The following is a 25,779-nucleotide window of genomic DNA, read 5'->3' on the forward strand; positions in this document are numbered from 1 at the left end:
CCTTTATCAAAGATAAGTTGACCATATGTGCGTGGGTTTATCTCTGGGCTTTCTATCCTGTTCCATTTTTTTATCTTTCTGTTTTTGTGCCAGTACCATACTGTCTTGATTACTGTAGCTTTGTAGTATAGTCTGAAATCAGGGAGCCTGATTCCTCCAGCTGCATTTTTCGTTCTCAAGATTGCTTTGGCTATTTGGGGTCTTTTGTGTTTCCATACAAATTGTGAAATTTTTTGTTCTAGTTCTGTGAAAAATGCCAGTGGTAGTTTGATAGGGATTGCATTGAATCTGTAGATTGCTTTGTGTAGTAGAGTCATTTTCACAATGTTGATTCTTCCAATCCAAGAACATGGTATATCTCTCCATCTATTTGTATCATCTTTAATTTCTTTCATCAGTGTCTAATAGTTTTCTGCATACAGGTCTTTTGTCTCCTTAGGTAGGTTTATTCCTAGATATTTTATTCTTTTTGTTGCAATGGTAAATGGGAGTGATTTCATTTCACTTTCAGATTTTTCATCATTAGTGTATAGGAATGCCAGAGTTTTCTGTGCATTAATTTTGTATCCTGCAACTCTACCAAATTCATTGATTAGCTCTAGTAGTTTTCTGGTAGCATCTTTAGGATTCCCTATGTATAGTATCATGCCATCTGCAAACAGTGACAGCTTTACTTCTTCTTTTCCGATTTGGATTCCTTTTATTTCTTTTTCTTTTCTGATTGCTGTGGCTAAAACTTCCAAAACTATATTGAATAAGAGTGATGAGAGTGGGCAACCTTGTCTTGTTCCTGATCTTAGTGGAAATGCTTTCAGTTTTTCACCATTGAGGATGATGTTGGCTGTGCGTTTGTCATATATGGCCTTTATTATGTTCAGGAAAGTTCCCTCTATGCCTACTTTCTGCAGGGTTTTTTTAATCATAAATGGGTGTTGAATTTTGTCAAAAGCTTTCTCTGCATCTATTGAGATGATCATATGGTTTTTCTCCTTCAATTTGTTAATATGGTGTATCACATTGATTGATTTGTGTATTTTGAAGAATCCTTGCATTCCTGGAATAAACCCCAGTTGATCATGGTGTATGATCCTTTTAATGTGCTGTTGGATTCTGTTTGCTAGTATTTTGTTGAAGATTTTTGCATCTATGTTCATCAGTGGTATTGGCCTGTAGTTTTCTTTCTTTGTGACATCCTTGTCTGGTTTTGGTATCAAGGTGATGGTGGCCTCGTAGAATGAATTTGGGAGTGTTCCTCCCTCTGCTATATTTTGGAAGAGTTTGAGAAGGATAGGTGTTAGCTCTTCTCTAAATGTTTGATAGAATTCACCTGTGAAGCCATCTGGTCCTGGGTTTTTGTTTGTTGGAAGATTTTTAATCACAGTTTCAATTTCAGTGCTTGTGATTGATCTGTTCATATTTTCTATTTCTTTCTGGTTCAGTCTTTGCAGGCTGTGCATTTCTAAGAATTTGTCCATTTCTTCCAGGTTGTCCATTTTATTGGCATAGAGTTGCTTGTAGTAATCTCTCATGATCTTTTGTATTTCTGCAGTGTCAGTTGTTACTTCTTTTTCATTTCTAATTCTATTGATTTGAGTCTTCTCCCTTTTTTTCTTGATGAGTCTGGCTAATGGTTTATCTATTTTGTTTATCTTCTCAAAGAACCAACTTTTAGTTTTATTGATCTTTGCTATTGTTTCCTTCATTTCTTTTTCATTTATTTCTGATCTGATCTTTATGATTTCTTTCCTTCTGCTAACTTTGGGTTTTTATTGTTCTTCTTTCTCTAATTGCTTTAGGTGCAAGGTGAGGTTGTTTATTTGAGAAGTTTCCTGTTTCTTAAGGTGGGCTTGTATTGCTATAAACTTCCCTCTTAAAACTGCTTTGGCTGCAACCCATAGGTTTTGGGCCGTCATGTCTCCATTGTCATTTGTTTCTAGGTATTTTTTGATTTCCTCTTTGATTTCTTCAGTGATCACTTCGTTATTAAGTAGTGTATTGTTTAGCCTCCATGTGTTTGTATTTTTTACAGATCTTTTCCTGTAATTGATATCTAGTCTTATGGCGTTCTTGTCGGAAAAAATACTTGATACAATTTCAATTTTCTTAAATTTACCAAGGCTTGATTTGTGACCCAAGATATGATCTATCCTGGAGAATGTTCCATGAGCACTTGAGAAAAATGTGTTCTGTTGTTTTTGGATGGAATGTCCTATAAATATCAATTACGTCCATCTTGTTTAATGTATCATTTAAAGCTTGTGTTTCCTTATTTATTTTCCTATTGGATGATCTGTCCATTGGTGAAAATGTGGTGTTAAAGTCCCCTACTATGAATGTGTTACTGTCGATTTTGCCTTTTATGGCTGTTAGTATTTGCCTTATGTATTGAGGTGCTCCTATGTTGGGTGCATAAATATTTACAATTGTTATAGCTTCTCCTTGGATCGATCCCTTGATCATTATGTAGTGTCCTTCTTTGTCTCTTCTAATAGTCTTTATTTTAAAGTGTATTTTATCTGATATGAGAATTGCTACTCCAGCTTTCTTTTGATTTCCATTTGCATGGAATATCTTTTTCCATCCCCTTACTTTCAGTCTGTATGTGTCTCTAGGTCTGAAGTGGGTCTCTTGTAGACAGCATATATATGGGTCTTGTTTCTGTATCCATTCAGCCAATCTGTGTGTTTTGGTGGGAGCATTTAATCCATTTACATTTAAGGTAATTATCGATATGTATGTTCCTATTCCCATTTTCTTAATTGTTTTCGGTTTGTTATTGTAAGTCTTTTCCTTCTCTTGTGTTTCTTGCCTAGAGAAGTTCCTTTAGCATTTGTTGTAAAGCTGGTTTGGTGGTGCTGAACTCTCTCAGCTTTTGCTTGTCTGTAAAGGTTTTAATTTCTCCATCAAATCTGAATGAGATATTTGCTGGGTAGAGTAATCTTGGTTGCAGGTTTTTCTCCTTCATCACTTTCAGTATGTCTTGCCACTCCCTTCTGGCTTGCAGAGTTTCTGCTGAAAGATCAGCTGTTAACCTTATGGGGATTTCCTTGTGTGTTATTTGTTGTTTTTCCCTTGCTGCTTTTAATATGCTTTCTTTGTATTTAATTTTTTTTTTTTAACATCTTTATTGGGGTATAATTGCTTTACAATGGTGTGTTAGTTTCTGCTTTATAACAAAGTGAATCAGTTATACATATACATATGTTCCCATATCTCTTCCCTCTTGCGTCTCCCTCCCTCCCACCCTCCATATCCCACCCCTCCAGGCTGTCACAAAGCACCGAGTCAATATCCCTGTGCCATGCGGCTGCTTCCCACTAGCTATCTACCTTACTACATTTGTTAGTGTGTATATGTCCATGACTCTCTCTCGCCCCATCACAGCTCACCCTTCCCCCTCCCCATAACCTCAAGTCCGTTCTCTAGGAGGTCTGCGTCTTTATTCCTGCCTTACCCCTAGGTTCTTCATGACATTTTTTTTTCTTAAATTCCATATATATGTGTTAGCGTACGGTATTTGTCTTTTTCTTTCTGACTTACTTCACTCTGTATGACAGACTCTAGGTCTATCCACCTCATTACAAATAGCTCCATTTCGTTTCTTTTAATGGCTGAGTAATATTCCATTGTATATATGTGCCACATCTTCTTTATCCATTCATCCGATGATGGGCACTTAGGTTGTTTCCATCTCCTGGCTATTGTAAATAGAGCTGCAATGAACATTTTGGTACATGACTCTTTTTGAATTTCGGTTTTCTCAGGGTATATGCCCAGTAGTGGGATTGCTGGGTCATATGGTAGTTCTATTTGTAGTTTTTTAAGGAACCTCCATACTGTTCTCCATAGTGGCTGAACCAATTCACATTCCCACCAGCAGTGCAAGAGGGTTTCCTTTTCTCCACACCCTCTCCAGCATTTATTGTTTCTAGATTTTTTGATGATGGCCATTCTAACTGGTGTGAGATGATATCTCATTGTAGTTTTGATTTGCATTTCTCTAATGATTAATGATGTTGAACATTCTTTCATGTGTTTGTTGGCAGTCTGTATATCTTCTTTGGAGAAATGTCTATTTAGGTCTTCTGCCCATTTTTGGATTCGGTTGTTTGTTTTTTTGTTATTGAGCTGCATGAGCTGCTTGTAAATTTTGGAGATTAATCCTTTGTCGGTTGCTTCATTTACAAATATTTTCTCCCATTCTGAGGGTTGTCTTTTGGTCTTGTTTGTGGTTTCCTTTGCTGTGCAAAAGCTTTGAAGTTTCATTAGGTCCCATTTGTTTATTTTTGTTTTTATTTCCATTACTCTAGGAGGTGGGTCAGAAAGAATCTTGCTGTGATTTATGTCATAGAGTGTTCTGCCTATGTTTTCCTCTAACAGTTTGATAGTTTCTGGCCTTATATTTAGGTCTTTAATCCATTTTGAGCTTATTTTTGTGTATGGTGTTAGGTAGTGATCTAATCTCATACTCTTACATGTACCTGTCCAGTTTTCCCAGCACCACTTATTGAAGAGGCTGTCCTTTCTCCACTGTACATTCCTGCCACCTTTATCAAAGATAAGGTGTCCATATGTGCATGGGTTTATCTCTGGGCTTTCTATCCTGTTCCATTGATCTATCTTTCTGTTTTTGTGCCAGTACCATACCGTCTTGATAACTGTAGCTTTGTAGTATAGTCTGAAGTCAGGGAGCCTGATTCCTCCAGTTCCTTTTTTTGTTCTCAAGATTGCTTTGGCTATTCGGGGTCTTTTGTGTTTCCATACAAATTGCGAAATTTTTTGTTCTAGTTCTGTGAAAAATGCCAGTGGTAGTTTGATAGGGATTGCATTGAATCTATAGATTGCTTTGGGTAGTAGAGTCATTTTCACAATGTTGATTCTTCCAATCCAAGAACATGGTATATGTCTCCATCTATTTGTATCATCTTTAATTTCTTTCATCAGTGTCTTATAATTTTCTGCATACAGGTCTTTTGTCTCCTTAGGTAGGTTTATTCCTAGATATTTTATTCTTTTTGTCGCAATGGTAAATGGGAGTGTTTTCTTGATTTCACTTTCAGATTTTTCATCATTAGTGTATAGGAATGCCAGAGATTTCTGTGCATTAATTTTGTATCCTGCCACTTTACCAAATTCATTGATTAGCTCTAGTAGTTTTCTGGTAGCATCTTTAGGATTCTCTATGTATAGGATCATGTCATCTGCAAACAGTGACAGCTTTACTTCTTCTTTTCCGATTTGGATTCCTTTTATTTCCTTCTCTTTTCTGACTGCTGTGGCTAAAACTTCCAAAACTATGTTGAATAAGAGTGGTGAGAGTGGGCACCCTTGTCTTGTTCCTGATCTTAGTGGAAATGCTTTCAGTTTCTCACCATTGAGGATGATGTTTGCTGTGGGCTTGTCATATATGGCCTTTATTATGTTGAGGAAAGTTCCCTCTATGCCTACTTTCTGCAGGGTTTTTATCATAAATGGGTGTTGAATTTTGTCAAAAGCTTTCTCTGCATCTATTGAGATGATCATATGGTTTTTCTCCTTCAATTTGTTAATATGGTTTATCACATTGATAGATTTGCGTATATTGAAGAATCCTTGCATTCCTGGAATAAACCCCACTTGATCATGGTGTATGATCCTTTTAATGTGCTGTTGGATTCTGTTTGCTAGTATTTTGTTGAGGATTTTTGCATATATGTTCATCAGTGATATTGGTCTGTAGTTTTCCTTCTTTGTGACATCCTTGCCTGGTTTTGGTATCAAGGTGATGGTGGCCTCGTAGAAGGAGTTTGGGAGTGTTCCTCCCTCTGCTATATTTTGGAAGAGTTTGAGAAGGATAGGTGTTAGCTCTTCTCTAAATGTTTGATAGAATTCGCCTGTGAAGCCATCTGGTCCTGGGCTTTTCTTTGTTGGAAGATTTTTAATCACAGTTTCAATTTCAGTGCTTGTGATTGGTCTGTTCATATTTTCTATTTCTTCCTGATTCAGTCTTGGCAGGTTGTGCATTTCTAAGAATTTGTCCATTTCTTCCAGATTGTCCATTTTATTGGCATAGAGTTGCTTGTAGTAATCTCTCATGATCTCTTTTATTTCTGCAGTGTCAGTTGTTACCTCTCCATTTTCATTTCTGATTCTATTGATTTGAGTCTTCTCCCTATTTTTCTTGATGAGTCTGGCTAGTGGTTTATCTATTTTGTTTATCTTCTCAAAGAACCAGCTTTTAGTTTTATTGATCTTTGCTATTGTTTCCTTCATTTCTTTTTCATTTATTTCTGATCTGATTTTTATGATTTCTTTCCTTCTGCTAGCTTTGGGGTTTTTTTGTTCTTCTTTCTCTAATTGCTTGAGGTGCAAGGTTAGGTTGTTTATTCTAGATGTTTCCTGCTTCTTAAGGTGGGCTTGTATTGCTATAAACTTCCCCCTTAGAACTGCTTTTGCTGCATCCCACAGGTTTTGGGTCGTTGTGTCTCCATTGTCATTTGTTTCTAGGTATTTTTTGATTTCCTCTTTGATTTCTTCAGTGATCACTTCATTATTAAGTAGTGTATTGTTTAGCCTCCATGTGTTTGTATTTTTTACAGATCTTTTCCTGTAATTGATATCTAGTCTCATGGCGTTGTGGTCAGAAAAGATACTTGATACAATTTCAATTTTCTTAAATTTACCAAGGCTTGATTTGTGACCCAAGATATGATCTATCCTGGAGAATGTTCCATGAGCACTTGAGAAAAATGTGTATTCTGTTGTTTTTGGATGGAGTGTCCTATAAATATCAATTACGTCCATCTTGTTTAATGTATCATTTAAAGCTTGTGTTTCCTTATTGATTTTCATTTTGGATGATCTGTCCATGGGTGAAAGTGGGGTGTTTAAGTCCCCTACTATGAATGTGTTACTGTCGATTTCCCCTTTTATGGTTGTTAGTATTTGCCTTATGTATTGAGGTGCTCCTATGTTGGGTGCATAAATATTTACAATTGTTATATCTTCTTCTTGGATCGATCCCTTGATCATTATGTAGTGTCCTTCTTTGTCTCTTTTAATAGTCCTTATTTTAAAGTCTATTTTGTCTGATATGAGAATTGCTACTCCAGCTTTCTTTTGGTTTCCATTTGCATGGAATATCTTTTTCCATCCCCTTACTTTCAGTCTGTATGTGTCTCTAGGTCTGAAGTGGGTCTCTTGTAGACAGCATATATATGGGTCTTGTTTCTGTATCCATTCAGCCAATCTGTGTCTTTTGGTGGGAGCATTTAATCCATTTACATTTAAGGTAATTATCGATATGTATGTTCCTATTCCCATTTTCTTAATTGTTTTGGGTTTGTTATTGTAAGTCTTTTCCTTCTCTTGTGTTTCTTGCCTAGAGAAGTTCCTTTAGCATTTGTTGTAAAGCTGGTTTGGTGGTGCTGAACTCTCTCAGCTTTTGCTTGTCTGTAAAGGTTTTAATTTCTCCATCAAATCTGAATGAGATATTTGCTGGGTAGAGTAATCTTGGTTGCAGGTTTTTCTCCTTCATCACTTTCAGTATGTCTTGCCACTCCCTTCTGGCTTGCAGAGTTTCTGCTGAAAGATCAGCTGTTAACCTTATGGGGATTTCCTTGTGTGTTATTTGTTGTTTTTCCCTTGCTGCTTTTAATATGCTTTCTTTGTATTTAATTTTTGACAGTTTGATTAATATGTGTCTTGGCGTTTTTCTCCTTGGATTTATCCTGTGTGGGACTCTCTGTGCTTCCTGGACTGGATTAACTATTTCCTTTCCCATATTAAGGAAGTTTTCAACTATAATCTCTTCAAATATTTTCTCAGTCCCTTCTTTTTCTCTTCTTCTTCTGGAACCCCTATAATTCGAATGTTGGTGCGTTTAATGTTGTCCCAGAGGTCTCTGAGGCTGTCCTCAGTTCTTTTCATTCTTTTTTCTTTATTCTGCTCTGCAGTAGTTATTTCCACTATTTTATCTTCCAGGTCACTTATCCGTTCTTCTGCCTCAGTTATTCTGCTTTTGATCCCATCTAGAGTATTTTCCATTTCATTTATTGTGTTGTTCATCATTGTTTGTTTCCTCTTTAGTTCTTCTATGTCCTTGTTAAATGTTTCTTGCATTTTCTCTATTCTATTTCCAAGATTTTGGATCATCTTTACTATCATTATTCTGAATTCTTTTTCAGGTAGACTGCCTATTTCCTCTTCATTTGTAAGGTTTGGTTGGTTTTTATCTTGCTCCTTCATCTGCTGTGTGTTTTTCTGTCTTCTCATTTTGCTTATCTTACTGTGTTTGGGGTCTCCTTTTCGCAGGCTGCAGGTTCGTAGTTCCCGTTGTTTTTGATGTCTGTCCCCAGTGGCTAAGGTGGTTCAGTGGGTTGTGTAGGCCTCCTGGTGGAGGGGACTAGTGCCTGTGTTCTGGTGGATGAAGTTGGATCTTGTACTCTGGTGGCAGGTCCATGTCTGGTGGTGTGTTTTGGGGTGTCTGTGGCCTTATTATGATTTTAGGCAGCCTCTCTGCTATTGGGTGGGGTTGTGTTCCTGTTTTTTTTTTTTTTTTGCTGTATGCGGGCCTCTCACTGTTGTGGCCTCTCCCGCTGCGGAGCACAGGCTCCGGACGCACAGGCTCAGCGGCCATGGCTCACGGGCCCAGCCGCTCTGCGGCATGTGGGATCTTCCCGGACCGGGGCACGAGCCCATGTCCCCTGCATTGGCAGGAGGACTCTCAACCACTGCGCCACCAGGGAAGCCCTGTGTTCCTGTTTTGCTAGTTGTTTGGGAGACGGTGTCCAGCACTGTAGCTTGCTGGTCGTTGAGTGAAGCTGGGTGCTGGTGTTGAGATGGAGACCTCTGGGAGATTTTCGCCGTTTGATATTATGTGGAGCTGGGAGGTCTCTTGTGGTCCAGTATCCTGAAGTTGGCTCTCCCACCTCAGAGGCACAGCACTGACTCCTGGCTGGAGCACCAAGAGCCTTTCATCCACACGGCTCAGAATAAAAGGGAGAAAATGTAGAGAGAAAGAATTAGTAGAAGTAGGAAGAAAGAAAGAAAGAAAGAAAGAAAGAAAGAAAGAAAGGAAGAAAGGAGGGAGGGAGGGAGGGAGGGAGGAATGAGGGAAGGAAGGAAAGAAAGAAGGTAAAGTAAAATAAAATAAAGTTATTAAATTAAAAAATAATTATTAAAAAAAAACAACAGACGGATAGAACCTTAGGACAAATGTTGCAAGCAAAGCTATACAGACAAAATCTCACACAGAAGCATACACATACACACTCACAAAAAGAGGAAAAGGGGAAAAAATCATTAATCTTGCTCTCAAAGTCCACCTCCTTAATTTGGGATGATTCGTTGTCTATTCATGTATTCCACAGATGCAGGGTTCATCAAGTTGATTGTGGAGATTTAATCCGCTGCTTCTGAGGCTGCTGGGAGAGATTTCCCTTTCTCTTCTTTGTTCTCACAGCTCCCGGGGTTCAGCTTTGGATTTGGTCCTGCCTCGGCGTGTAGGTCGCCGGAGGGCATCTGTTTTTCGCTCAGACAGGACGGGGTTAAAGGAGCTGCTGATTCGGGGGCTCTGGCTCACTCAGGTCGCGGGGAGGGAGGGGCGCGGAGTGCGGGCCGAGCCTGCGGCGGCAGAGGCCGACGTGACGTTGCACCAGCCTGAGGCCCGCCTTGCGTTCTTTCCACATCTTTTGTATCTCTTCATCTGTGATGGACACTTATGTTGCTTCCATATCTTGTCTATTATAAATAATGCTGCTGTGAATGTTGGGGTTCATGTATCTTTTCAAATTAGTGTTTTTTTTTCTTCAGATATATATCCAGTAGTGGAATTGCTGGATCATATGGTAATTCTATTTTTACATTTTTGAGGAATCTCCATACTGTTTTCTCTAGTGGCTGCACCAATTTTTGGTGCAATACATTCCCACCAATACCCCAGTATACTGGGGTTCCCTTTTCTCCACATCCTGGCCAACATTTGATAAGAGCCATTTCGACAAGTGTGAGATGATATCTTATTGTGGTTTTGACTTGCATGATTAGTGATGTTGAGCATCTTTTTATATAGCTGTTGGCTATCTGTATATCTTCTATGGAAAAATGTCTATTCAGGTCTTCTGCCCATGTTTTAACCGGTTTTTTTTTGGATACTGAAGTGTTTGAGCTATTTATATATTTTGGATATTGACTCATCAGTCATATCATTTGCAAATATTTCCTCCCATTCAGTAGGTTCTCTTTTCATTTTGTCAATAGTTTCTTTTGGTGTGCAAAAGGTTATAAGTTTAATTTGGTCCCATTTGTTTATCTTTGATTTTGTTTCCTTTGCCTTAGGCGACAGGTCCAAAAAGGTATTGCTACAATTTGTGTCAAAGAATATTCTGCCTGTGTTTTCTTCTAGGAGTTGTATGATTTCAGGTATTATAGTTACATCTTCAGTGCATTTTTTTAATTGGAGTATAGTTGCTTTACAATGTTGTGTTAGTTTCTGCTGTATAGCAGAGTGAATCAGCTATTTGTATACATACATCTGCCCTTTTTTGTATTTCCTTCCCATTTAGGTCACCACAGAGCACTGAGTAAAATTCCCCGTGCTATACAGTCAGTTCTCATTAGTTATCTATTTTATACATAGTAGTGTATATATGTCAGTCCCAATCTCCCAATCCATCCCACCCTGCCCCTTCACCCCTTGGTACCCATACGTTTGTTCTCTACATCTGTGTCTCTATTTCTGTTTTGCAAATAAGTTCATCTATACCATTATTCTAGATTCCACATATATGTGTTAATATACAATATTTGGTTTTGTCTTTCTGACTTCACTCTGTATGACAGTCTCTACGTCATCCACGTTTCTGCAAATGGCACAATTTTGTTCCCTTTTATGGCTGAGTAATATTCCATTGTTTATATGTACCACATCTTTATCCATTCCTCTGTTGATGGACATTTAAGTTGCTTCCTTCTCCTGTCTATTGTAAATAGTGCTGCAATGAACATTGGGGTGCATGTTTTTTTTTGTGGTACGCGGGCCTCTCATTGTTGTGGCCTCTCCTGCCGCGGAGCACAGGCTCCGGACGCGCAGGCTCAGTGGCCATGGCTCAGGGGCCCAGCCACTCCGCGGCACGTGGGATCTTCCCGGACTAGGGCACGAACCCACGTCCCCTGCATCGGCAGGCGGACTCTCAACCACTGTGCCACCAGGGAAGCCCTGGGGTGCATGTATTTTTTGACTTATGGTTTTCTCCAGGTATATGCCCAGGAGTGGAATTGCTAGGTCATATGGTAGTTCTATTTTTAGTTTTTTAAGGAACCTCCATACTGTTCTCTATAGTGGCTGTATCAATTTACATTCCCACCAACAGTGTAAGAAGGTTCTCTTTTCTCTACACCCTCTCCAGTATCTATTGTTTTAATGCAATTTTAGATTTTTTGGTATATGGTGTGAGGAAATGTTCTAATCTCATTCTTTTATGTGCAGGGTGTCCAATTTTCCCAGCACCACATGTTGAAGAGACTGACTTTTCTCTATTGTATATTTTTGCCTTCTTTGTCATAGATTAATTGACCATATGTGCATGAGTTTATTTCTGGGATCTCTCAACTCTTCTGATGATCTATGTGTCAATTTTTGTGTCATTACTCTGCTGTTTTGATTACTGTAGCTTTGTGGTATTGTCCGAACACAAGGAACACAATACCTCTAGCTTTGTTCCTTTTTCTCAAGATTGTATTGACTATTAGAGTTTTTTTGAAGTTACATACAAATTTTAGGGTTACTTGTTCTATTTCTGTGAAAAATGTCAGGGATTTTTTTCCTAGGAATTGCATTAAATTTGTAGATTGCTTTCGGTAGTATGGACATTTTAACAATATCAATTCTTCCAATCCATGAACAAGACCTTTCTTTCAATTTATTTGTATTTTCTTCATTTTCCTTCATCAATGTTTTATCGTTTTCAAGTATAGGTCTTTCACCTTCTAGGTTAAGTTTATTCCTAGGTATTTTATTCTTTTTGATGCAATTGTAAATGGGATTGTTTTATTAAATTCACTTTCTGATATTTTATTATTAGTGTACAGAAGTGCAAGAGATTTCTGTATATTAATCTTGCACCCTGCAACTTTATTGAATTCATTTATTAGTTTTAATAGTTTTCTTTGGTGGAGTTTTTTGTATCGCTTTCTGAATATAGTATCATGTCATCTGCAAATAGTGACAGATTTACTTTTTCCTTCCAATTTGGATGTCTTTTGTTTCTTTTTCTTGTCTGATTGCTGTGCTTAGGACTTCCAATATATCTTAAATAGGAGTGATAATAGTGGGCATCCTTGTCTTTTTCCTGATTTTAAAAGGGAAGCTTTCAGCTTTTCACTGTCAAGTGTTATGTCAGCTGTGGGTTTGTCATAAATGGCTTTTATTAAGTTGAGATATGCTCCCTCTATACCACCTTTGATAAAAGACTTTTTTTAAAAATCATGAATGGATGTTGAATTTTGTCAAATGCTTTTTCTGTGTCTATTGAGAGGGTCATGTGATTTTTATCCTTTTTTTGTTGTTGCTGTTGTTAGTGTGGTGAATTATATTCATTGATTTGTGGATATTAAACCATTCTTGCATCCCTGAAATAAATCCCACTTGATCATGGTGTTGATCCTTTTTTATATATTGTTGAATTCAGTTGGCTAACATTTTGTTGAGGTTTTTTGCGTCTATATTCATCAGAGATATTGGCCTGTAATTTTCTTTTTCTGTAGTGACCTCGTTTACTTTTGGTATCAGGGTAATGGTGACCTTATAGAGTGATTTTGGGAGTGTTCCCTCCTCTTCAATATTTTGAAATAGTTTGAGAAGGATAGGTATTAGCTCTTCTGTGTAAGTTTGGTAGAATTCCCCTGTGAAGCCATCTCATCTTGGACTTTTGTTTGCTGGCAGTTTGTTGATTACATATTCAATTTCAATACTAGCAACCAGTCTGTGCAGCTTATCTATTTCTTCCTGATTCAATCTTGGAAGATTATATGTTTCTAGACATTTATCCATTCTTTCTTGGTTGTCCAATTTGTTGGCCTATAACTGGTTGTAGTATTCCCTTATGACTTTTTGTATCTCTGTGATATCAATTGTGATTTCTCCTCTTTCACTTCTTATTTTTTTAATTTCGGTCCTCTCTCTTTTTTTCTTGATGAGCCTGGCTAAAGGATTATCCATTGTCTTTATCTTTTCAAAACAGGTCTTGATGTGCTGGGGGATTGATTACTTCACGGCTTTGCATATGAAGGGAGAGGTTACCAGGCTTCCATCCAGGTCTCTCCCTCCACTTGACTTTGCCTCTATCCTTACAGTGTCTACAGTGAGTGGGCAGCAAGGGCTTTGATGGCTTGGTTGGATGAAGGGAATGCAGTGTGTTGTGTGATATTTCTTACTTGGAGGCACCAAGTGGGTTACTTACCATAGACTTCGCTGAAGCCGAACTCATATCTGCAAACAATTTCATCCTTTCTTTGTTGATCTAGGTCAGATGTAAAAAATGTCACTTCGTAGGCTTCTGCAAGGGTAACATCCAAAGGTCTGTGTTAGGAGGGGCTGAGTGCTGTCTTCCCTCTGATCTCACAGTTACAGAAGGTCATCCAAAACTGAACTCCCAAGTGACTCCTATGAGGAAGCAGCTCTGTCTGAACCAATATCTGTGTACCTCCTGTGCCAGATCCTCTCCTGGTGTCACTGAGGGTCCACTCTGAGGCTGCTGGACTGGGCTTTGAGCACTCAGGTTGCTGCTACAAACCTCTCTGAACTGTTGAGCACATTAAAAGACACCCAGTCTCCTACCCTCCATAGGGGCAAACCCAGGCCCTGAAGTACCACAGTCTTCCCTAAGAGGTACAGGCAGTGCTCTCCACCATAAATGAAAGAGGAACCCAGACAACACAGGCTGAAGACAGTCCTGACCCTCGTCTGAGCTGAGCACACAAGCCTGGGTGTCTGTGGGGCTTTTTGACACTAGGGTTTCTGCTCCTCCTCCGTGTCTCTCTCTCTCTGCCTATGGCAGGCTAGAGACCCCAGGAGCAAGGCCAGGACCTGGGTGAGGCAAGGAGGGGGTGAGGACCCTGCACAGGAGAATTCCCCATGGAAGGTGAAATCCTGTCTCAGCTGTTGTTCTGAAGTCGGCAATGAGTGCTCTGCCCCTCCCTCTTCCTGCCCCTTCATGTGCCTCACACAACCCCCCACGCCCACCACAGAGATTCCCCAAACACTTTCTTAGGCCCAGGTGGGAGACACTGATAGGCAGTTCTGGGCCATAGGGGCTCCCCAGGCTTCTGGGTCCCCACTGGTGCTTCCTGACAACTGAAACAAATACTAGGGGATCCAGAGAGGGCAGCTAGTGGGCCTGGCCCCTGGAGCTGGCCAGGATAAATGCAGATCTTCCTGCTGCAAGTCCATGGTCTTTAGCCTGCACCCCTGCCTCCTGGCCTAGGCCGGCTAATGCCAATCCCAGATACTTGATTTGCACAAGGTCAAGTAACTTGAGAAATATTCCTCAGAAATGCCAGCACAGCCTTGGACCTGGCAGTGCTGATTCGTCCTGCTTCAGATCTTCCTGTGGTCACCTCAGATCAAGGTGGAGCTTACAAATTCTCTTTTGAAGTAAACAGATTCTTGGGCTGTGGGCTGAAGCTGGCCTGCTAACATGTTTTGATAGGCTTTTGGAAGCAGAAAGCCCCCACAGAGGACCTGGCAGTCCCGGCCTCATGGTGAAGATTGGACCCAGCCTCCTCTTCCACGTAGCTGACAGGAGGGAGGGCAGCAGCCGAGTGCAGGGCCGTCTGATAGCCCAGCGCGCAGCCCGTGCCGCGTCCTCAGGAGCAGCGCACGCTGCCCTCCGCCTGGACACCCTCCTTCCTCCTGTGTCTCCTGCTGCCCTCAGCCCCGCTCGGGTGCTGCTTCACCTCTGCAGCAGAGCCCCCTGTGCCCCAGGCACTGCCGCTCCCTAAGGGGGGCTTCTGAACTCCGGCAAGTCTCCAAAGTAGAAGGCAGGGTGATGGTTTCAATATTTCAGCAAAAGAGACTTGCAGGTAAAGGATTTTTGCTTTGTCCAGAAAGCTGCTCCTTTTGCTTCCCAAGCCCCTCCCCCTGCACCCCAATTCCTCCAACATATCAACCACAGGAAGAAAATGAAGCCACAGGAAGGTCTAAAATCGGCTTGCAGGGCTGCATGTCCCACGTACAGTCCACTGCCCACCAGCTCTCAGGCAGCAGAAGGACGAACAGTCCGGGTAAGGGAGATGGATCCTTTCTGGAACAGAGAGCTTTCTCTCTGGAAGAAAAGTTGTACACCAGGCCAGCTGGGGGCTCCAGAGAGAGGAGCTGGGAAGGCAGGCGTATCCCTGAGAAGGCTGGTGGAGCTGAGCATGAAAAGGGCATCTAGCCTGCCTGAGACTGACACAGGTGCACAGGTGGACGTGACCTGCCCTGGGGCGGGCGGGTCTGGGAGCACCACATGCTGCTTGGGACAGTCACTTTGAGAGAAACTGGACACTGACCAATCCCTGGACCAACTGTGACCAGGGATTGTCTGGGAAGGGAGATGAGGGGACTTTCTGTGGGCATATGTAGTGCTGTGACTCTCCATGGGGTTTGTGGTTACACAGGCATTGCGTGCATCTGTCAGAACTCACCAAATGATACACTTAAGTTTGCTGAATTTCAAAAAGAGAAATCTTAACAAAAATTGTTTCCAAATTCAAGATATGTGGTGCGGTAGCCTGATGACGGTAATTTATTTTGGAATGCATCAAAAAATCAGTTTGACTGATGAAGACAGTGAGACAGAGACAGAGAGCTAGCTAGATTAATATGAAAGAGAATACAGTCAGATATTAAGTGCGAATCCAGGTGGTAGAGATGGGGTGCCCACTGTACAATTGTTTCCACTTTGCTGCAGGTTTGAAATTACCCATAATAAAAGTTTGAAAGAAAAAGAATTTACTGATCAATAAAAAAAAAGACATGGACACAGCCAAGCAGAAGTCATGGTTCCTACTGGGTGACAAGTGACTAATGACAGAACAGAGCAAAGGCTGTGGGAAGCCAGGGGGCAAGCTGACCAGGAAAGATTTCGGGCTTGAGGCGCTCTGAGAGTGAGGCTGCGTGGGCTGGACCCTGTAAAGCTAAGGAAGGTTTTGCAGGGAGCCCAGTCCCCCCAGCCCCCAGCCTCTGCAGCAGATGGGCATAGAGCAGAGGTTGGACCTTGGAGGGTCTGGTTGTCTGGCTCAGGGGCCTCAGCCTCCATGGTCAGGCTGGGGTAGGGAAGTGGTCTTCTCTGTCCCTCGGGTCCTGTGCAGAGAATGGGCTGGAGCACAGGTCTGGAGGCAGGGAGGCCAGCAGAGGCCTCTCCCTAGTCCTGGAGGGAGGCCGAGAGGCTGAAGAGGCCACGTGCCTCATGCTCCCCACTCCCGGCTTCCCCACACCCGGCCCACTGACTTATTCAGAACAACAGCCTGATGAACAGCTTCTTCTACTTTATTTGGGGCCCAGGTTCCTGCCTTGAGCTTTCCCTCCAAGTGACAGTCATGCTGTGTGGCAGCTTTTGACAAGATGACAGCAGCTGTAAAGGTCAGAGCAGCAGTGCTGGGCCACGCCTGCAGAGGGTGTGCGGTGGGCACCTGTCACCTTAGCTGGGCCACCACAGGGCATGAATGATAACGGGCATCCTCCCCTGCGGTTTGACAGGCCTGTGTATGTCTCAGGGACATAATCAGAGAATTGAAGCTGTCAGGGTGCTGCACGGCTCAGAGGTGACACCAGAGAAGCAGTGACCCATGTCCCCACTCGGCACTGCAGGTCACAGTGTGGGATTCAGGAGGAGTCACACAGCTGCTACCCACAGCGGGCTCAGCTGGACACGCTTTCATCCTGGGCTCAGCTCGGGGGTGGGGGCAGCACCAGGGGTCAGTGATGGGAGTGTTAGTGGCAGCTCCTGTTGGTGAGGGCCCCCGGCTTCTAGATCCTGTGCCAGTCCCTGTGAGCTCCACTGCATCTACGTCTCACTGCAGACCTGATAGTGGGTGTTGCTGTTTCTACTTCTTGGCGACAAAAGTGGAGCTCACAGGTACTCAGCATTTTGCACCGGTTTTGTGCCCATGGGCAGCAGAGCTCGGATATAAACACTGCTCTGTGTGACCCCATGGCCTGTTGCACTGTAACCTTGCAGTTCAGAACACCATGGCCAGGCCCAGCTTCCTGGGTCTGCGTCCAGCTGCATCCAGCTGTGTGCTGTTACCAGTGGGAGCGTGTGCTTATCCACCCACCTCAGCTCCACAAATCCCAGTGATGTGGACTCACGAGCCAGCACACACAGAGCTCACTGAGAGAGAGGGCTTCTATCAGAAAAGCAACTGCACAGGATCCTCCCCACACTGATGCAGGGACCCTTCCGGGGGGAGAGAGGGCATCCTTGTCACGTTCCAGATCTCAGGGAGAGGCCGACCCCGTTGAACCAGTTGGTGTAGTGTTGGCTGTGAGTATTTGTTGGATGTCTTTGTCAGACTTGAACTACGTCCAACATTTTTCTTCATCCATTGAGATAATCATGTTTTCCTTCTCCATCTTCCTAATGTGGTGAATTACATTGATATTTCATATACAGAATCAGACTTGCATTTCTGGCTTGATACCTAATTAGTTTTGATGTATTATATTTTTTATGTGTTGTTGGATTTCATTTGCTAAGTATTGTTGAGGGTTTTAAAGTATATATTTAATTTTTAAAAGAAATTTTTGTTTTAGTTTTATAAACTAAATTCATTTTGGTCACCTTTTTCCAATATATGTATTCAATTCTATACCATTATGTGTTATACTTTAAATTTATCCAGAGCTATATTTCAATTACATGTCAATAAAGCTGGGTGATAAAAGTAATTACACATGCATATCCACACACAGCTCCCAACATGCACGCATCATACAATGACACACTGACTTACATATCTGCACACTCATGTGTCGGACAGATTTCCATACAATCAGCTCATACACACACACATCACACACAGACACCACAGTCATAGACCCCACACACACATACCATACACACTCACTCCACTCAAACCACACATATGACACACACAATCACACCACAAACAGAAACACACCATGTACACACACCCCACAGTCACAACACCCACGCACCACCCAAATGTGTCACACACACACATAGAACCACACACTTCTGTATAGATATGTGACTCTGGCTCCTACCTCCTAAACAGACAAAGTAAGTGTCCCCAGCCGTCACTTCCATGCAGGAATTTTCCACCAGCTGGAACAGACAGTGGGGTGGCAGGGTCAGGGAGACTGATGGCAGAGGCATAGGGAGAAGACACCCCATCTCCCCTCTCACGGTTAGCCCACACTCACCGAGGCAGCAAGCTTTTCCAGGGACTGGAATTCTTCTATCCCATACATTTGGTCTTTTCTTTGTAAAATATCATGCAGCTACAAGGGAAGTGGAGATGGTGGGCACACAGCCAGGGCTTGAGGACACAGCAGATCCTGTCCCAGGAGACAGGCTCTTGCCTTATGCTGTGTTGGACTCCAAGGGCCACACCCTAGTGTCGGCCAGCAGCCCACCCTTAGCGAGTGGAAAGCTCCTTCACCCGCGCCTCTGGTGTGCAGGTTTCCACAGCACTTGCTATGCATTGGCGGGGGCTATGTGTTCTCCAAACAGTTGGGGGGGGGTAGAGGGCCATCATCTGGGGGTCTCTGGGACAGCTGCCTTTGAAAGCATTCCCCACCTGGGCTCAAGAGTGGCACCTGGTTAGCTGAACACCTGCTTAGCTGTTCTGAATTACCTGGCCTTTCTTATAGTCTTTCATGCCCAGGCCGTAAACCTTGGCCCCCATACGCCGAGCTTTGTCAGCCTAAGAGGGAAAAAAAGTTTGAATAAAAATACCCCAATACATGGAGCACAAAGCTGGTAATGATGGACTAGACTCACTTCAAACTTAGTTGCTCGTACTGTCCTTGGCAGCAGTGGTCCAGTGGTCAGAGAGATAATCAGGCTGGAAGCGCTGCTGCCTGCAGAAGAATCAGGGAGTGGCCTGGTCAGCAAGGCACCTGGAGTGACCTGCCTCAGGCTGCCAGGCCCACAGCACTGCTCTCACACCTCCTCCTCCTGGGGAGAGGCCACCCTGACCCGAGTACCCAACACCCAGAGCGCCTAGAGGGAGAAGGGGCCTCAGCCCAGGACCCACTTGACAGACGAGGAGCCTGAGACCGGGTCAGAGCCCTTCCTAGTGGACCTTCACTATGGACAGGTGGCACGGCCTTTGCCCTGAAAGGCAACTGCAGCTACTCACTGGACGAGGACAAGCCTCTCAGGTGAGCGCAGGGAGAAGCAGCCGACCGACTGCACAAGACACCCCCGGGTCAGGGGGCAGTGGGCCCTGTCCTGGGCAGCGCCGGCAGGCACTGCTGCTGGCTCTGTGGGTCCTGCTATTCAGAACTCGAGGTCAAGGTGCTTGGGCAGCAGCCCCCGCCCAGCTCCCCGCCTTTCCCCAGCAGCCCATGCATCCTTCCTGACAAGGGCTGCAACCCTACAGTCTCGATGCAGGTGGTCTGGGCCAAGTACAGCCATTTCCACTGGCGGAGGCACAGTCACAGGATGAGAGTCAACCGGAGGGAAGAGGCTCAAGGGAAAGGAGGCAGAGCCAGAGCTGTGGTGGACAAAGTGTGGGCAGCCAGGGGGACACCAAGGTCTCTGTTCCCTAAACTGAACCCCATCTGCTCGCCATCCCTGGAAGTTCTCTTTTCTTTTTCATGCAGCCCAACCATAGGTCAAGCACTTGATACCTAGTAAGAACCCGGAATGTAATGCATGAAGCCATGTGGTTCTTGGAAGCATCCCTGGGGGTGGTTTTAATCCTCACTGCACAGAGGAGGAACCTGCAGCACAGAGAGGACAAGGGACTCGCTCCAAGGTCAGCGCTAGGATTGGCCGAGGGGGTCTGCACCAGCCCTTGCTGAGGGCCTCGCCTGGCTCTGTCCCACCTGAGCACAGTGACGCCAGCAGGCAGCTTACCTCTTGAGTTAGCTCGTTGAATCTGCTCATTTGCCTGCAACAAAATGAAGGAAATTGGTGGAGGGCAGTGAGATGACCCAATAATACTTGAAGAACTGGGTAAAGCAGAATAAATTCTCAGAGCTGTAGGATCTGTACCTTTTTAAATCCTTCCTGCATGTGTGTGGCTCCACTAGGTACTATATTCTGAAGTCTGCTAAGACCATCACGAATTTCATTTCTGAAAAAAACAGTAAAGGGGGTTGATGAGGAACGAGGGTTGACTGCTGCAAAACAGATCAGCTGTCCTGGTGCCATTCTGCCCTGTGGAGACCTGCCTGGACCACAGAGGACACAAGTGGCCCTGTGGTGACCTCTCTGCCTGTGTTTTTGACACTGACTGGCCTTGGTCAACGCTTCTCTGTCCCGCATTCAGCGGGTGTGGAGGATGCTGCTTTGCTGGTCCCATGGGTAGGGCCTGGCTTTCAATGTGCTCATCTCTGTCTCAGGCATGCAGACCTCGGCGGACTCAGCAAGGGCCCTGCCTTGACCGTCCATGGTGAGGCGGGAGCACCCATGGCTGCGCACCTGTGAATCCAGCACCGCCAATGTGACGGGTGGTACTGCTGGCACCTAAGGGGTCCCTGGTGAGGGCGCATCACCTTCCAACAGGCAAGGCTGAGTTTGGAAAGGTCACTCTGCTGATACCCCTGCCCTGTCCCCTCCTCCCCTGCCACAGACTCCTGAGGTGGACTTGGTCCCTCCAAGTCACTTCCCCCTCTGGATCGGTACTAAAGGAAGCAGTCAGGATGCTCCGTTAGAGTCTAGGGCTCCTGGGCTTCATGTGCTCCTGAAGAAAGAGACCATAAGCTGGAAAAGAGGCCTGAGGCCCGTCCATGTGGGAGGAAGAGCAGGGACCCCAGGCTGCCATGGGGATGGGCTGTCGGCCTCTGTTAAAACAGATGCAGGGGATGGGACTGGGACACACCAGGGCTGGGGCTTAGGTTCAGGCTAGTGCAGTGTGATGGGCTGAGCTGTCACAGCAAGTCTAAGGAGAACATGGTCCCTGAAGGCTGGCTCTTGCTTTGCACAGAAGGGATTCTGCCGTGAGGTGCGATCTGAGAGCCCCAGGTCCTGCCCTGCCTGACCAAGCCCAGGAGCTGAGGAGGCTGTGACCCAGGGCCAGTGGAGGCCAAACCAGGCCCTGCCCACCCCAGCACAAACACCGTCCCCTCTTCCTGACACTTTGGGGGAGATTTCCTTTTTGTTGGCAGCACCCCCAAATATGCTGGAGCTCTCATCGCTCCCCAGCCTTTGGCCCGGGACTGAGCTTGGCCAGGCTTCACTCCTGCCTGAGCGGGCCTTCTTCTTGGGCTGCCCCCGCCCCATCCCTACTCCCAGCTCTGTGCACTAGGCTGCTTACGCCCTCATCAGGCCCTTCGCTTCTTAAGATTCCACCCCGTTTTTCACTCCCCTGAGCCCACTCCCACTTCTGACACCTTCCCTTGAGGAAGGCATCGTTACCTCTACTTTCCAGAGAGGACCCCGGAGACCCTCAAGAGCCTCCCCACAGCTCCCTTGGTTCAGGCTCTGAACCCCTGCCTTGGAGGACGCAGCGGTCCTCCTGTCCCCCACGGGCAGCTCCTCCCCCAGAGGCTCCCGCCCAGCCCCTGCCTCTCTTTCTGCCACCTGCCTGACAGCCCCCCACTGACTTGCTATCTTCCACCTCAACCTCACTCAGGTCTCTCTCTCTCTGAAATGCAGAAGACAGGGACACACAAAACCATGTCTTCCCCTAGCTCACCTAACAGGAAGCACAGCCCCTGCTTCTCCTGGGAGCCAGGCATGGGGAGTGCTGTGTCCACGCACTGGCACCAATACACTCCCTGGGTTCCGATCATTTGCACCATAAGCATCGGAACCTCCCGGCTACTCAGGAGCTCCATAGCTTCCCACCTCCAGGGCTTTGGGCACCTCGCTGGGCCCTCCCAGCGGCCCGCCTAGGATGCTGGCGTGTGATGCTTCCCTCCTGCACCCCAGCCCACACTCATGGGCTCCCTTGTCTCAGACCCACCAAGGGACCAAGCTCCCCTCCACTGAAGCTCCAGCACTTCAGCACTGCCCACCCCCGCCTCCTGGTTCTGACTGTGCCTCCCCTCTTCCCCCACTGGCCCAGAGCAGAGAGTGACACACAGAGCAGGTGCCCAACACAGGCCAGTGTTCACAAAGGGCCCACACATCTGTTCCACCAGATCCCAGGCGTCCTTGCGGTGAGCCAGTTCTCAGGAAAGGGAAGAGCGCTGAGAGGACACAGGACAGGTGGAGGGCAGGGCTTAGAGGGGGCGGAGATGGTCTAGCAGCACGGGGTCTGCCAGGGCCAGCGCAGCCAGGGGTCAGTGGGAGCCATGGAGCCGGGGCTGGGGGTCAGAGTGGATGGTGAGGGGAGCCCAGGATGGCCCAGCCTGCTCCCAGTGGGAACTGTCAGCTCCCTGGGCTCTCAACGGACCCCATCCACCAGGCCTGCCTGGGGGATTAAAGCAGTACTTACCTGTCTGAGGTGAGCTTCATGAGGGTGTGGCCCAGAGTGGAGTAGGTGATGAAGGACATCCGCAGGTTAGGGCTGGAGAAGTATGAAGACAAAGTCAACAAGCAACCAGGAAGGGGGTGCATGTCAATTTCCCTGCTCCCGTTCCAAGTCTTTTGCTTCGGGGACCCGTTTCCTGAACACTGGAAGTTCCTATAACTTAGTAAAAAATTCTGAGGCCTGTGGAGGTGTGGGACCTTCCTGCTCCCTCTTTATACTCCCCCCCCCCAAATCTCTCTGTCTGTCTCTCTCTCTCACACACACAGAGGCATGCACAAGAAGATAGATACTCATGTACTTCTGCATGAGCCTCCCAACTGGCCTCTTTTCTACTGTAAAGTTCTTTGAGACTCACCCCTTTTCTCTCCTTGCCCACCTCCCCATGTCCTGATCATCTCAAAGAAATTATTCTACCTCTTTTCAGCCTTTCACACATCCCTCCCTTTTCTCTCCCTCCACTGTCTTCTGCTCCATTGACCCTCATTATTTTTTCTCTCAATTGCTACCATAGGTCCCTAGCTGTGCTCTCTACTGCTCTTGGCTCTTGTTACAAATCATTTTAACCACTAGTATCAGACTTTCTACCTGGAGGACCTCAAGTATCATATTAGACACTTGCTCAAGAATCATCTATAGCTCCCAACTACTCACAGCGGAATTCTAAGCCCCTTGGCCTGGCATTATGATCCTCAGTGGTTCTGGCTCCACAGTGCTCTGTCTAGACTCATCTCTCAGCCTTCCCTGAGTTAACGCTACTTTCCAGTCAAGTAGAGCACTCACTCCACAAGAAATCTCCTTGATCGTTCTTCTACGCTGTTTTCCGCATTCTTTAGGATCTAGTTCAAAATTCCACATCCCCTAGAAAGTCATACTTGACTTTAAAAAGATAAGAATACTTGCTTTTTCCTTAAAGTTACTAGAAATTCCTTTTCACTTTTCTTTTAGCCCTTGGCACAATTTAACTCGGCGTTTGGTTACTGGTTTGCCTGTTTATTAATCTGTGCGCTCCTCAGGGGCAGACTGTGTCCCCTACAATGTGGCCTGACCTCAAGCAGGAGCCAAGAAAGCTGCTGAGACCTGATGGAACCAGCGTGATCTGTCCTTTCTGCTTCAGAACACCCCCCTGGACTCTGTGCTCCTGACCAAAGGTACTTCTGTGACCACCGAGTCTAAAGAGCTATGTACCCTGCCTGGCAGAAGAAAACACTAGCCGTACTTTGTGTACATCTCCACCATTTCATCCACTAATTTGCAAATGTCCTTCCAAATATCATTCGCCTTCTGTGACCTGAAAACAAAGAAGACCTGAGTCAGAGGGATGAGGCGCATCCATCCAGTGGGCAGTGTTTCTGCCTCTCGAGCTTCCAGCAGACACTTGGGCAAATCCTCCCCATCCCAGGTAGCGAAAGGCTGCCACACTCCCTCAGTGACCTCAGTGGGTCCCCCTGGTGGTGACTTTCATCATTGTGAGTGCTGGGGAGGGTAAACGACCAGACCCATGTGCAGGGGGATGAGGGTCTTTGGGTGGCAAACCAGGATGGTTGGTCATTTTACTTGGGGCTTTAAGACAAGGAAAGAGGGAGAATTTGTTGGTTAGAAATGCCTCCAGCGATTCTGACACGTTGGCTCTCGTCCCTCACGTATGGACACCCAACAGGTACCCTGTCCTCAGGCCAGGGAGCATGTGTTACTCAGACTGTTTTATTACCATTTGTTTTCTCATCAGCCTGCAAACTAGGCCTGGGACACTGCTGTCCTGACATCATGATACCCACCAGCAGGGAAAACTGCAGGCCCTTCCTGGTCTCCGTCAAGTTTTTTGCTCCCATTGTCTTTAACTTTAGTGCCAGGATGGAGACTGAGGAGGCTGAAGCGGGTGAGGATGAGGAGTGTGCTGTGCTTTCAGATACACCTGGCCTATCCCACTGTAGCCATGCTCTAGGCTTACTCCTCACTGATGGCCTGGGGATGGGAAATGGGTGCATAGGGCCCATTCTTGGACACCTTCAGCTCCTCTTCCCCTTTGCAGAATCCAGCAAGACTCAGTCCTGTCACACCCACTAACCTCTGGGCTACTTCATCCAATGTCTAGGAGCTTCCCCCATTTCCAGTTGATTGCATAAGCAAATACCTGCCCTACTCTACCTCCCAGAATGTTTTGAGGATGACAGATGTGCAGTAAAGGGCTCTGGGGACCGTAAAGTGCTTCAGTGATATTGGGAACCATACCACTGTTACTACTGAATGAATAAAATTTGTCCTCAGCCCCACGGAGGAGCTGAAAATGGAACCTAGGCAATCTGTCCAGTCTGAGGACACGCCCCTCCCTTTCCTTCCTTGAGGGCCAGAAGGTACAAAATGCACAGCCCTGGTTTCCCAAAGCCACAAGCAGACAGGCCAGACTGTTCATCACGTGCACACAAACTGTAAAGAAAGAAGCAAAACATTTAGAACCAGCCAAGCTAAGGACTTTCTAAGCAGTGACACTAGGAGAATGCCTAACAGATGACAGCAATCTCCCTGGGGCCCAGGAAAAATAGAGGTCATTCGGGTAAATAACAAAACAAAACAAACACCAAACAAACCCAGAAATCACAGTGAGCTCCTTCTGAGTGCTGACAAGACAGCTTCTAGCAATCACCTGCCCCTCCAGCTGTTTAAGGGACGTGCAGGGCACAGATCCAGGTCAAGCTGATGGAGAGACTGACAACCATCCAGAAACTCTATGGTGTTTTGTTTACTTTCCAAATATAAATGTTCCTGGGAACAAAGACCTGGGGCACTAATTCTAACTCAGGAACAAGGAGGCCACAGAGGTGTGTTCCTTGGGTCTAATCAAGACTGTTCTTGTCTCCCCTCTCTCAGAGGCTGGGTTCTCTTGGACTACTTCCTGTCATCAGTGGTCCTGTGGACAGAGGTGCCCTGAGGAGCACCTGGGCCAGGCGGGAGAGCCACTCACGCGTCCACTATGAAGTACAGGTCAAAGGCACCGTCGCAGGATTTCAGCTTCTTCCAGTTGTTTCTGTGATGGCTGGTGCCCAGGTGGAAGCTTCTGTGGTTTGGGAGGTGGTGCAGGGATCTCCCTGGGCTCAGCTGTAGCGGCTGTAGCGCCAGCATCAGGAAGAGCATGGAGCCCGGCATCCCGGG

General features: G+C 45.4%; 1 protein-coding gene across 1 annotated transcript in view; it reads right to left on the reverse strand.

Moving 5' to 3' along the window:
- LOC125960986 (anthrax toxin receptor-like) overlaps positions 1-25,779 on the reverse strand; it is an 89,542-nt gene extending 63,763 nt beyond the window's left edge. Inside the window, exons 1-10 of the mRNA XM_049696880.1 lie at positions 25,592-25,779; positions 23,849-23,920; positions 22,597-22,668; positions 20,208-20,289; positions 20,070-20,103; positions 18,987-19,066; positions 18,841-18,909; positions 18,407-18,484; positions 18,248-18,308; positions 13,440-13,535 (exon numbers count right to left, since the gene is read on the reverse strand). Coding sequence (XP_049552837.1) covers positions 13,440-13,535; positions 18,248-18,308; positions 18,407-18,484; positions 18,841-18,909; positions 18,987-19,066; positions 20,070-20,103; positions 20,208-20,289; positions 22,597-22,668; positions 23,849-23,920; positions 25,592-25,773 — 826 coding nt within the window. The 5' untranslated portion in view covers positions 25,774-25,779. The remainder of the gene's footprint in view (positions 1-13,439; positions 13,536-18,247; positions 18,309-18,406; positions 18,485-18,840; positions 18,910-18,986; positions 19,067-20,069; positions 20,104-20,207; positions 20,290-22,596; positions 22,669-23,848; positions 23,921-25,591) is intronic.

Source organism: Orcinus orca, chromosome 14 (genome assembly GCF_937001465.1).
Source record: "Orcinus orca chromosome 14, mOrcOrc1.1, whole genome shotgun sequence".
Lineage (NCBI taxonomy): Eukaryota > Metazoa > Chordata > Mammalia > Artiodactyla > Delphinidae > Orcinus > Orcinus orca.